Raw genomic sequence first — 12354 nt, forward strand, 5'->3', positions numbered from 1 at the left:
TTCCTCCGCAGAAACCACTTAATGATCTCCTGTTTCTGCTTATTAGACAGCAGCGCCTCTAGCATTGCACTCACTTCCAAAATTTGACAGAAAATCATTGAAGCTTTTTCTCTTCTTTTTTTTTTTTTTGCATGTAATGTTCAAATTAGCAAATATTTGACCCTGTTTGATCTTACTGCAAGGAGCCATCTCAGCTGCACCGACGCTGACTCCACTCAGCTCCTGGCTCTTTTCATTAAATATGTTTTTATGTAAATTACCATCCCATCGGTTATTCAGGACTGGAGAGTTTAAAAGTGGCCTGTGTGTGTGTGTGTGTGTGTGTGTGTGTGTGTGTGTGTGTGTCTCACAGAGAGCAAGTGGTTCTGCTGCATTTTCATCTCAACAGAAGGGTCTTATGAAACACATACAGGCACATAGGTATCAGTGTCTGACACAAACACACACACACTCATGAGTGTGCCTGACTGGTAAACCGTAATTATTCAAGAGGCTCAGTGCAGGCAATGCATCTGACATAGATGTTGCACTGTGTTCATACGGAAATCAGCTGGTCGGCTGCTGCTTTTGCCCACAGGAGCTCCACAAATCGGCAGACATCGCTCTCTACTGACTGAAACATGGAACAACAGATTCCTAATGTAGTTGTTCAGAATGTGCAGTGCAACTTCAGATGGATTATTAAGATTGTTTTTATTTTAAAAAGGATGGGAAGAGGGATTTAATGTGTTGTTTTAAAAGGTAAGTTCACCCAAATTTAAAAGAAAAAGAAAAAAAAAAGCAAATTTTCTCACTGACCTCCTTGTGATAACAAACCATGCAGCCAGTTTGGTTGTATTTGCCAAGGTTTTGAGATATCAAGTCTCTGGGACTTGTGCTGTCATGTGAAATACAAAGGAAGTGGACTTAATTTTGTTATGTTGTTTGTAAAATTAAGTGAAAAATCTGCAAAGTTTGGAAGTTCAGAGTTCAGTTATACACCGTCAGTCGTTTTCATCAGAGCTACTTTCCACTGAAGAAATAGTCCCAGTGGAAACTGTTCATTGTGTTCTGTTTGATAATCTTCAGCTGAGCTTTTTTTCCCCTTTGTTAATCCAATGGTGTCTTCATTTGTGTGTAATTTAACTGCTGCAGCATTTTATTCATAATATGTGTGGCCATATTATAATGTGCAGAAAGCAGCAGAGATCTGAGGTTAAAGTTCAAGCAAGGAAACACTGCATCTGTCACAAACTTGTTTTTTCTTGTTAAATGAAAGTGTTGTTTGATCATTTCTGTGTGTTGACGTCTCTACCTGAGCTTGCTGTGTGTAAGTACGGTTTGCAGCAAATTGCTTTTTCAACTGTTTCTGCTTGGCATGCTTTCAGTGTCTGGGTAGACAGACTCATTAAAGGTGTTTATTTTAAGTCAATCAATGAAATATTGACATTTAATTTCACTTTGCTTGTGTCTCATTTGTACAATAAGAAATGTGTTTTTATGATGTGTCATAGACTGGACCTCCTCTCTTTCGAAGATTGTTTTTCATTGTAACTTGTCACCCGATCATGATGTGTGTTGTTCCCCTCTCTGTGCTGGCTGAGACTTTAAGGTTTGGTTGTTTGTTTCCCACCTGTGACACCAAAGTTTCTCAAATCTTTGCAGGCGCTATCAGAAACTACAGAAGATTATGAAGCCCTGGTAAGCCCCTCCCCTTCCCCCTCCCCCCGGTCGGGTAACGTCATTGGCTCTGTGCTCTTCCTAACCTGCTGGCCGAGTCTGCATGATTAAGACTCTGGCCCCAGTGCCTTATGGGAAATATATACGTATATGTACTATATGTATTAACACAGCCGCTCACAGGCTACCATTTCAAAATCACTTTTTTTGCATGTGGTTTTGGGCAACAGAATCAAACAACATCCTAATTATACGACACAAACAGAAAGAAGACCAAGATTTATTTTTAAAAATCTACTAAATCAAGAAAACCCTATTGACGTCTATGAATTGCTGTTTTTGCAATTAAAAGTCTAGTACAGCTGCATGTATCATTAATTCCAGTACGAGTCAAAATTTAGCCTGAAATAAATCTTGGTCTTCTTTACAAATCGGTGCTGCTCAGGGTGAGGGGATTTTCCGCCGGCTCACTGTGAGCCAGTTTTCTCTCTTCAACATTATGAGCTGATAGCCTCTATCACCACAGGAACATCATCAATCCATCAACGAGGTTTCCTTTACTCTATCTGCCTTAAACAATCTTTCCACTAATGTCAGCATTCTGCTATTCCATGTAGCATCAAGTAGCTAACCAGAGTATGTCCCCTAATGCCCAGTGCCATCTGCAAAAGCCTCTTCGTCCTTCAGCTGTGGGTTACTAATTGTCCATTTAACTGTTTGTCAATCACCTACCATGCAGCAACACTGACCCATGATGCTCTCTGTTGATCCATTGTTTGTGTAGGAATAACTCAGTCGTGGTCAAAAGAGGGTTTTCATCTCTGTAATCAATCTTTAAACTTTGTTATAAAGTGGTAAAAAGCATCAGCAGAAAATTGTTTTTTTTCAATAAGAGTTCAGATCTTTTTTAAGACGCAAATTTTTATTTATTTTTTTTAGAACCTTTCTTAGTTAGCTTTTAGTGCCATAGTTGGGATTTATGCAATTCAACTAGAACAGTAGACGCATGCTTAAAAAGATGCTTAAAACACAGTAAAAGCCTCAGTGCAGGACAGTTCTGCAGTGCCAGATTTGAGCAGTAGAGGTCAGTACTGTCCAATCTATTTGTGAAGTCACAATACATTGAAACGCTTGCACGCATTAAGCAGTTTTAAACACAAGTCAGCAAGAATAACTTGAAATGTTTCATTTTATCAGGAGTTGTGTGCTGGTGAAAACTTCCTAAATTCTTCCAGTTGTAATATGTCTTGGATATAACAGCCGTTTAATGTGTTCCCCTTGCTTTGGCCTCCTGTGACTCTTGCAGAGTGATTTATCTCTCCTGGTATTTGTGTAACTGCATGACTTCACTCTATAATGTAGCTTTCTGGTCCTGATTGAACGCCGCACTGTGCTGCTCGGCTCCTGCTGGCCTTCTGACGGCCCCTGCTGTTTCTTGATGGCCAGTCTGTCTGCGCTGCATCGCACACCTCCATCCCATTTCTTCCTCTCGCTCTGTCTCTGTTTTTTCTTCAGCAAGCCTGGTTGCAGCATTGAACTTCTGTTCTTCTGTCCCATCTCCTCCTCTCCACCACCTCTCTCTTTGTCTCTGCTGACCGCTCATTCTTCGTTGTGTTCCAAGCCATCTGGGCTTTGCAGCTAAACACCGCTCCAAGCCATCTGCTAGAGAGAAGTTTCCTATGGTTTTTGTGTGTGTCTGTGTGTGTGTGTTGTCTCTTAGTTTTGGCGACCTGCTGTCCTTCACTCTGACGGCCTTCGTGGAGCTGATGGACCACGGCATCGTCTCCTGGGACACTTTCTCTGTGGCCTTCATCAAGAAGGTCAGCCAAGAAAATGAGTCATGTAACAGGCCTGGGATAAGATGGACTTAAAGTCATAATGCTGCTCTCCCACTACGTACTGACTGGAAAAGTTTTGCTTTAACACTCTCATAATGGCTTTGACGCCCTCTGTGATGAATACAAAGTTGGAAGCTTTCTGTGCTGGTTACATTAAGATGTGTAAATTGTGTTGTTGTCGTGACATCAGATTGCGAGCTACGTGAACAAGTCTGCAATGGACACAGCAGTGCTGCAGCGCTCCCTGGCCATCCTGGAGTCCATGGTGCTCAACAGTCAGGATCTGTACCACAAGGTGGCGCAAGAGATCACCATTGGACAGCTCATCCCACATCTTCAGGGGTAAGTGGATGAATCAGAAGATGTATGTGTGAACATTAATTATTTTTGATTCATTTTTTATTTTTTAAACCACCAGAATCATTCACACAGTGATAAATGCAAAGCATGTGTGCAGACGGTTATGATTATTATTTCAATAATGAATATTCTTGTTCGGGCTGTTTTCTAATGACAGGACTGATCAGGACATTCAGACCTACACCATTGCTGTCATCAATGCTCTGTTCCTCAAAGCTCCTGAGGAGAAGAGACAGGTGAGGCTCCGGCATGCACACCCAGCACTTTCACGCTCCACTGAATCTACTGTACGTCATTTCATGATGCAGCGATCCTGTAACAGTGCACCTAATATATGTGTGTATGTGTGTGTATTTTGGTGTCTAAGAAGCACCAGTGTCTATAACACATCTGCAGCGGAGTGCAACAGTAAAATCTAGTAGTGAAGTATCGACAAATCATTTTTCTTTCCTTTCCTCTCTGCAGAAGTGATGTTTTAGCTTAAACATGCTTTCATTTCTCCATTCATCTCTCACTAGCTCCCTCACCGATGTCACAGATTGCCCTGTAGCTAACCACATGATCCCTTGCATCAGCACCATAGGGTCCAGGGATGTGCTTTGACATTAATAATGAATGATGCTAACCCACAGCTCTTTCTCCTATGCAGCATACAAAACTGAAGATGCGCTGTGCAGAAATAAGCTCAGCAGCACTACTGCATACAAATTCAAGCACACTCGGATGTTGCAGTGCCTCTTTTTTTTTTTCTTTTTTTTTTTTTGCTGGGATTTAATTAGCAAAATGTTGACAATTTGGCAATGGGCTGTTAAATTCAGATTCATGAGGTTGATTGGGTGAAATTTTAAACAAATTTTTACTTGGTTGTTTTAGGTGATAAGTGAATAATGCCCTTTTGCTCAGGAGCAGGCATGTGTGGTAATATAGGTTTATAGCAGGTCATTTTATGTCTGCAGAAAGTCGGTTTTATAATGAGATGCTGGTGCACAGCGCCTGTTCATCGTGTCACTTCTTTTATACACAGATAAGTTGCAGATGACACATTTTTAAATATGCAAGGGGCTAATGACACAATTTTAGTTCTTAGATAGATGACAGTGGTTTTTGTGTGTTTGTCTTTGTGGTACAGACTCGGCCATCAGTAAAGCTATTTTTATGATCCCCCATTCCCTCACCCTTCTGCTGACTCCATCACCCCCCCACCACCCCACCCTTCTCCTTCCACAAGCTGCACCGCTGACAGAAAATTAATCTTTTTCTTAACCTCCTCTCAGACTCCTTTTTTTTCTTTTCTTTTTTTTTTACCACATTCACTCACTCACCGTCTGTCTCTCTGTCTCTGACTTTGTTTCCTCACTGCACACGATATGGTAGTTTGATGAGCACATTGTGGACATCCTAAATTGTCCCTTGACAGTAAGTGCACCCTTGATTAGCACACTTTGTAGTTTGTACTGTAGAAGACATTAGTTAGTGCATTTAGTATCCCTTTTTAAGATTAAGTTCTTATTTGGGATGGCTTCCTTGTTTGTTTTGTTTGGTTTTTTTGCGGCCTGTCACTGCATACTTTGCGGTGTGCCATGGCAACTTTATTTTGGTTTTTGCCCGCATCCATTTTCTTTTCATCATAGAGAACCCAAAACCTATGTACTGGTGATATGTTGTTGTTTTTCATCTTTATCCCTCTCACTCTCTCCCTGCTCTTCCTAAATTCTGTCTTTTTCTCTCTATCTATATTTCTATTTCTCCCTCCTTTTCTTTCTCCCTGTGTAGGAGATGGCCCATATTCTCGCCCAGAAACAGCTGCGCTCCATCATTCTCAGTGTAAGTTTAATAATGCCCCTCTCCTCCTTACCTCTCCTGTGTGTCTCTCTCTCTTCCTCTCTCGCTCTCTCTCTCTCTCTGTTCGGGTTTATGCCTCTGTACCAGTGTGATATCAGAGAGGAAAATGACACCTGCCACTTCTGCCTGTGTCTCACCTCCCTGGTTATTATCTACTGTACTTCCTTTCTCGCACCTGTTCTCTTTTCTCTCTTTCATCCTCTCCCTTGTGTTAAATCTCATTTCTCCCTCTCCTCTTCATTCATCTGACTTCTGCTTTCTAATCCTCGTCATTCACTCCCAAATCCTCTTATTCTCCTTTGTTATCTCTTACCGTCTTCCTCCAAAATCCACCTCTCGCCTCTCTGACCCCGTCCCCTCTCCTTCACCTTCTCCTTGCGCATCAAACACCTCTGTCTTACTGTCCTGCTCTTCCTCCCTCCCCTCCCCTCCCCTCCCCTCCTCTCACTCCTCTCCCTTCTCTCTTTGTCCCTCATGCCATGTAGAATGTGATCCGGAGCCCCACACCCATCAACGATGAGATGGCCCACCAGCTGTATGTGCTGCAGGTGCTCACCTTCAACCTGCTGGAGGACCGCATGATGACCAAGATGGATCCCCAGGACCAGGTGGGGACTGAATGATGCAGACAGGAAATGCTGATGAATGAAAGTGAAAAAAGAAATTAGCTCTGTTCAACCTGAGTTGTGTGACCTTCGCTGTCTGAGTTTGTATATTATTTTAATTACATGAGCTTCATAACCTATGGAAACCCATAATACACTTATACAATCTAATGCAAACAAAGCTGTTACTGTATGAATAATGAATTAATAGAAAAAGTGATCCAGATCCATCAAATTAGCAATCAATTACACAACAACAGGAAGTAAGATGGTGCGTAACAACTTAAAGAATAAGCCTGGTGATATTCTGTTTTTTTTTTACTATCAACAAATCCCATGAAAAGACCAAAGCCAACAATGCTTTAGTCCGTCTGTCAGTATTTTCCGATTACCCCAGACTATCTGTTGCACTCAGCCCCAAGCTCATTTGTTCCTACTGAAGACGTTAATCTTTAAAAACAGGCCAAGCAGTGCCACAGTGGCATTTTTTAGCAAACACTATTCAGACAGGAGTAAATAGTGTATTTGTCAGGGACGATCTTCAGCAGTGAATTTATACACATTTGGGGCTTTAGTGAAATTCCAGTTAGTGAAATCAGTTTATTGACTGGTTTTGTCTTTTCATGGGATTTGTTGACAATGAAAAAATAATAGAATATCACCAGACTTTTAAAACAAGAAGTTGTCCAGGCAAAATAATAAGTATTCAGGACATGCCTGTCTAATGGAGTGTAGCCTACATTGCTCAAGTAACCTCAGACCCTGCAGGTGTACAAAGAACAATTCCTAAAAAAAAAAACCTTTTTATAAGAAAAAAAACAGGTACATCTCATGGAGGGATCCCCCAACAGAACAGCCAAGCATTCTAAGCTGCCAGGAGTAAATCATTAATCTTTTATTCAACAGCTTGTGGGAAGTTTGGGCCTGATCCGGCCAGATTTCAAAAAACAGTTATTGTAGCTTTGGCCAAGTAATAAAAACAGTGGAGAGACATGGCTGCTGGCCAGATTGCCTTGGGCACTGCAAGACCCCAGACAACGGAGATGAGGCTGAAGCATTCTTAAATTATAAAATGGTGAATGGAAGAAAAGACAAATGGATTTATGAGCAACACTTTAATATTCTTCTCTGCGTGTGCAGGCTCAGAGGGACATCATCTTTGAGCTGCGGAGAATTGCCTTCGATGTGGAGTGTGAGCCCAACAACAGCGGCAGCATCGAGAAACGCAAGTCCATGTACACTCGCGACTACAAGAAGCTTGGCTTTATTGTAAGTGTGTGTGTGTGTGTGTGCGCGCGCGTGCGTGCGTGCGTGCGTGTGTCAGAGGGCTCCGTGAGTGTGCTTGTTCTGTGCCTCAAACTACTACAACTGAACACACATAGGACTCGAGACTGAGATCAGAAAGGAAAACACGAGCCAGTCTGTCCACAGGGGACTGCTGTTAATTGGACATGATTGTCCTTCACTTCAGAATCTGCACATCAAAGTGTGTGTGTCTGTCTGGGCATGCCAGGAGAGATGGGCTGAGAAAGTGTGTTATTTCTCTATGTGCTTTTACCCATCTTATTATATACTGTGTTTCTTCCTCAGGCGTTTTAAATGTATGTTGCTTACACTGTCCCTATTAAGATTGTGTGTGTGTGTGTGTGTGTGTGTGTGTGTGTGTGTGTGTGTGTGTATGTGTGTGTTGTGACTTTGTGTTGTATGCGGTGTTCTAACTATAGCATAAGAACTTGAACTAAACCCACTGTGGTTTGGTGTAAGCCCAGAGTTGTTTCGGGGCTCTTCCCATCCACACTCCCACTGCAGTGTGTTCCGTAAAGATAAGGCCAATTGGACTGCCTTGTCTCCACCAGTGTCGAGAAAACCCACCCTAAAATCTTTAGACTGCTTTCCATGCTAGACAGCTTACATACACACACAAACAAACAAACACACACACACACACACACACACACACACTCACTCTCTCACACACACACACACACACACACACAGACACACAAACAAACTGTGTACACACACCTCCATAAGCCATAACTCTCCAGATAGACGTTATCTCTGCTGAGATAATTTATTTGCCTTTTAGGGCCTTCAGGTTCCTTAAGAGGGGATTGTTGCGCATGCTGGAATATCATGGGTCCGTATGAGCGCGAGGCTATTTTTTATTTTTTTTTTAAAGATATGCATGTGCCTGAGTGTCTGTTTCTGTTTTAAGCCTATAAGTCTGCTTCCTGTCAGGCAGACTTACCAAACTGATGAGCAGATCTCAGTGTCCTCCATTCCTCTTTCATCCTCCGCCTTCCTTCCTCCTCTTCCTGTCACTTTCCTCTTCAACATCCTGTCTCACCTTTTAAACTCAAGATGAGCTTCAGAATGATGCGTTTGCATATGTATCCAATGTTTTAATCATTAGTCAACTAAATTTTCTGCAGTATCTGGGAGGAATTAAGTGTGATGGACTGCGACAGCACAGGCAGTCTCTATAAGCATGTCCAATATAATATTTATCCGTTATGGGGAAGGGGGGGTGGGGGGTATTGTAGATGTTAGCCTAAACTATAAATCATGCGCAGTGTACTTTGTTTTTATTTCTGACCATTTTCTAAAGCATAATGTAAGTTTTTAGGAAGTTATTTTAATACTGTAGCTTCCAGGCAGCCAACTTGGAGAGACTTGGAACCTTGCGTGAAGAAAGTGTCACTGTCCAATAAAACAAAATATGTGTCTCCAAAAACATCAACTTTTCATCAAATAAGACAAACAAACTTGATGAAAGTGCATTTTTAGATAATTCACTGACTTTTAGAGGGTTTTTTCCTAAGATATGGCAGAATTGTCTGCGCCCACAAATGAAAATTTAATCCTTCAATTTGTCTGAAAAACTGAAAATCGCACGTTGCTTTCACTGCAACGACAGATCATCCATCACAGTGAACAGTTTGTCGGCTTAAAAGAAAAAAGATTCAAATTGAGCTCAGAAACTGAGTTAAAAAAAAAAAAAAAAAAAAAAAAGCAGGTATGGGCATTGTGAAACGGATGATTTAAATTTGGTGGTTTGTTGCATTAAGTTGCATTGGTTTCTACATGTGCTTATCTCACTGGTTTGAAGTGTGTGTGGCTTTGTTGGGAATATAGCTAAAGTCACATACTTCAGTGCACCTAATCAGAATCTAGCAATATTTAAATCAAAAATCTGATCACCGTTGTTTCTGTCAATTTGAACCCAAGTTGCTCCCATTTAGGAACTGTTCGTACTGTGACTTTCATTTACTAGGAAAAGCGTCATGTTCAGCAGATTATACCCATAAGAATAAAGCTTTAAAAAGAGGTTTGGTAGTATGTGTTTAAGTAAATGTCTCACCCTCCTCCTCCTCCACCTCCTCCTCTGTCTCTCTCAGAACCATGTGAATCCAGCTGTGGATTTCACCCAGATTCCTCCAGGCATGCTGGCTCTGGATAACATGTTGTACTTTGCCAGACATCACCAAGACGCCTACATCAGGGTAAGCATGCACGTACAATTTTCATATGCAGTAGACACGCTAATGCGCACACACACACACACACACACACACACACACACACACACACGGCTCAGTCATTTCTATGGTGTTATGTTTCTCCTCGTCACCTCCGCTTCCTACCAGAGCGTCTTCCCTCCGGCTTGTTCACTTGTTTGTGGTTTCTGGCTCGTACCCAAATTTTCTTTCAGTGAAAACTACATTTCATGAGGTTACTCAGCCCAGACAACAGAGATGATTTAATTCTTTTCAGAGTAAGTCCCTGAGCAACAGTGGGAATGACTTAAAGCATTTTTGTCATTTTTACATGACAGTCAACTTAATTTTTACTGCTCTTTAATAGACTTAAAATACAGTAGTTCAACTGTAGTGATCACTAGCTTTGGTGATTAGTTGTTTGAGCTTCCTCTTGCTGAATCAGGTTAGTTTAAATAATTTTATTGCAGCTCTCTTTTGTGATTAAAAATTACTGTTTTTATTAGTATGGACAGTACACATGCAGCAGTTCACCACACCTGTAAAAGAGTGTGTGTGTGTGTGTGTGTGTGTGTGTGTGTGTGTGTGTGTGTGTGTGTGTGTGTGTGTGTGTATTTATGTGCATGATCTAGCCTTATGTTGGTGTGTAACTCTACCTCTGGACTTGAAAGTGAGAAAAGAGATGTCTTAGTAGTGCCGACTCAGCCCTTATCAGTCGACCAGGGGGAGAAAACAGAGCCTCCAATTTCCCAAATTAAACTGTCAGCAGCTAAAATGATTGGGACCTTGATGGCCTCATTTATGGCGCCCTGCCACCATCCACATAATTAGAGTGAAATTTTTGCTGTAGAGATTTCGTTTATGTTTTTTGCCCTCCAACAGATAGTTTAGAGGGTCAGATAAGGTCAAATAATTACTAATATTTTCAACCATAATGGAAATGTTTATGGCATAATAACCTTCAGTGTGACAAGCTAGTGTGGTATTGTGAATTTATTCAAATATAAAAGCTAACGGCACTCTGAGACTGCATACCTCTGCCAAGGCCACAAAATATTAAAAATTTGTTATTTTGATATAAAATGATTAGACTGTAGGATACAAACATTTTTCTTTGGCCAAGTTGCAGTGTCGGAAAGATACTGCAGCAGATGGCAATGCATGCTGCGACCACCCGCTGAGACTGAGGATGAATGGGATGAAAGACACCCGATGCAATATGTCACATAAATATTCTTCATACATCATACATCAGCGTCATTCACATAGACGCTTTAATCTGCGTCCACATTTACTTGCCATTTTTAACCTGCATTCCATGGACCAAAATGTTCGACCGCTGTGTTATAACAGTGCATGTTGCTATAGTCTACGTTACTATACTTACTACTATATAGTCTTTAGTATAGGCAAATATGTTTTGCATTGATCTAGATTTTGAGGTAACTACAAATGCGCTCCTCCATCTTTTACTGGTACATTTGTCATTGTGTAGATTTTACCAAAACACGCCATCACATTCTCCTCTGGCTTATTTGATCATCTGTGTTTCTAGATCGTCCTGGAGAACAGCAGTCGAGAAGACAAGCACGAGTGTCCGTTTGGCCGCAGCAGCATCGAGCTGACCAAGATGCTCTGTGAAATTCTCAAAGTGGGCGAGCTTCGTAAGTTTCCCTCAGCAAACAGACACACACAAACACCTTCCACGTTGCTTGTATTATCTCCAGAGTGAGCATATAAACAGTAGGAAAACCTATAAGGGAGTGCTTCGCAGAGATGCATATAGTTATGTATACAAAAATACAAATATCTGGACACACATACTCACAAAAACACAAGTTCCCTCCTTGTTAAGACGAAAGCAAGCATAATGCTCAGTAATTGTGCTGACGGGAGTTCATTATTTAGCGATGCATCTCACCCCATTGAGCCCTTATTCAGCCTTGTATACCACCTCTGGGAGGCACACGGAGCAGAGAAAGAGATGCTGTGCCCACGTCCACTCCAAATTGATGTGCCCTTTTCATTTGTCTTTACTTGTTTAAATGTGCGAGTTGGTCTCAGTTCTGCTCCCGACTGACCCCTGCTGCTCCCTGTAGGGAGGGAGATGGCATTTTTAGCTCAGTTTTAAAGGGATGTGCCCTTTTCCTCTGCTCATGTCTGTTTTGTTTTTTTTCATAAAGGATTCAGACGTGGCTGCATCACAGGGTTCTTCACTCGTCTGTAAATTGCAGGAAGACATTAGACTTTATTGAAAGAATAGTGTCCACTTCGGTTTCTGTGCCTTTAAAAGATATTCAAAGGAAGTTCACCCGAATTTTCTCATCTGTTCTAAATGTTACTGATAAAAGTGCCAGGCTAGGTTTCAATACAAGATAAGAAGGTGCAGTAATACTTTTTCTTTAACATTTCTAAGCATATTGTAATTTTCCTGTCCTTTTTTTAATATGCTCTTATCGCTGCCAGACTCTGCTCTAATGCAAAATGTCTCCACCATCCTCCCTGTCCTCATCAAATTCTCAGCACACAGTCAGCAAAGGCAAATGGATC

The 12354-nt window shown here is 41.4% G+C and overlaps 1 protein-coding gene across 3 annotated transcripts in view; it reads left to right on the forward strand.

Moving 5' to 3' along the window:
* elmo1 (engulfment and cell motility 1 (ced-12 homolog, C. elegans)) overlaps nucleotides 1–12354 on the forward strand; it is a 98662-nt gene that overhangs the window by 40924 nt on the left and 45384 nt on the right. For 2 of the 3 annotated variants that reach the window (XM_023412129.2, XM_087175573.1), the window contains exons 7-15: nucleotides 1645–1680; nucleotides 3380–3479; nucleotides 3688–3839; nucleotides 4015–4093; nucleotides 5631–5681; nucleotides 6185–6307; nucleotides 7445–7573; nucleotides 9706–9810; nucleotides 11360–11468. In XM_023412129.2, the coding sequence (XP_023267897.1) occupies nucleotides 1645–1680; nucleotides 3380–3479; nucleotides 3688–3839; nucleotides 4015–4093; nucleotides 5631–5681; nucleotides 6185–6307; nucleotides 7445–7573; nucleotides 9706–9810; nucleotides 11360–11468 (884 nt within the window). The remainder of the gene's footprint in view (nucleotides 1–1644; nucleotides 1681–3379; nucleotides 3480–3687; nucleotides 3840–4014; nucleotides 4094–5630; nucleotides 5682–6184; nucleotides 6308–7444; nucleotides 7574–9705; nucleotides 9811–11359; nucleotides 11469–12354) is intronic. The other variant, XM_087175574.1, reaches the window with a different exon arrangement.

Source organism: Seriola lalandi, unplaced genomic scaffold (assembly GCF_002814215.2).
Source record: "Seriola lalandi dorsalis isolate HSWRI2012SDOR001 ecotype SW California unplaced genomic scaffold, Sedor1 jcf7180002054476, whole genome shotgun sequence".
Taxonomy (NCBI): domain Eukaryota; kingdom Metazoa; phylum Chordata; class Actinopteri; order Carangiformes; family Carangidae; genus Seriola; species Seriola lalandi.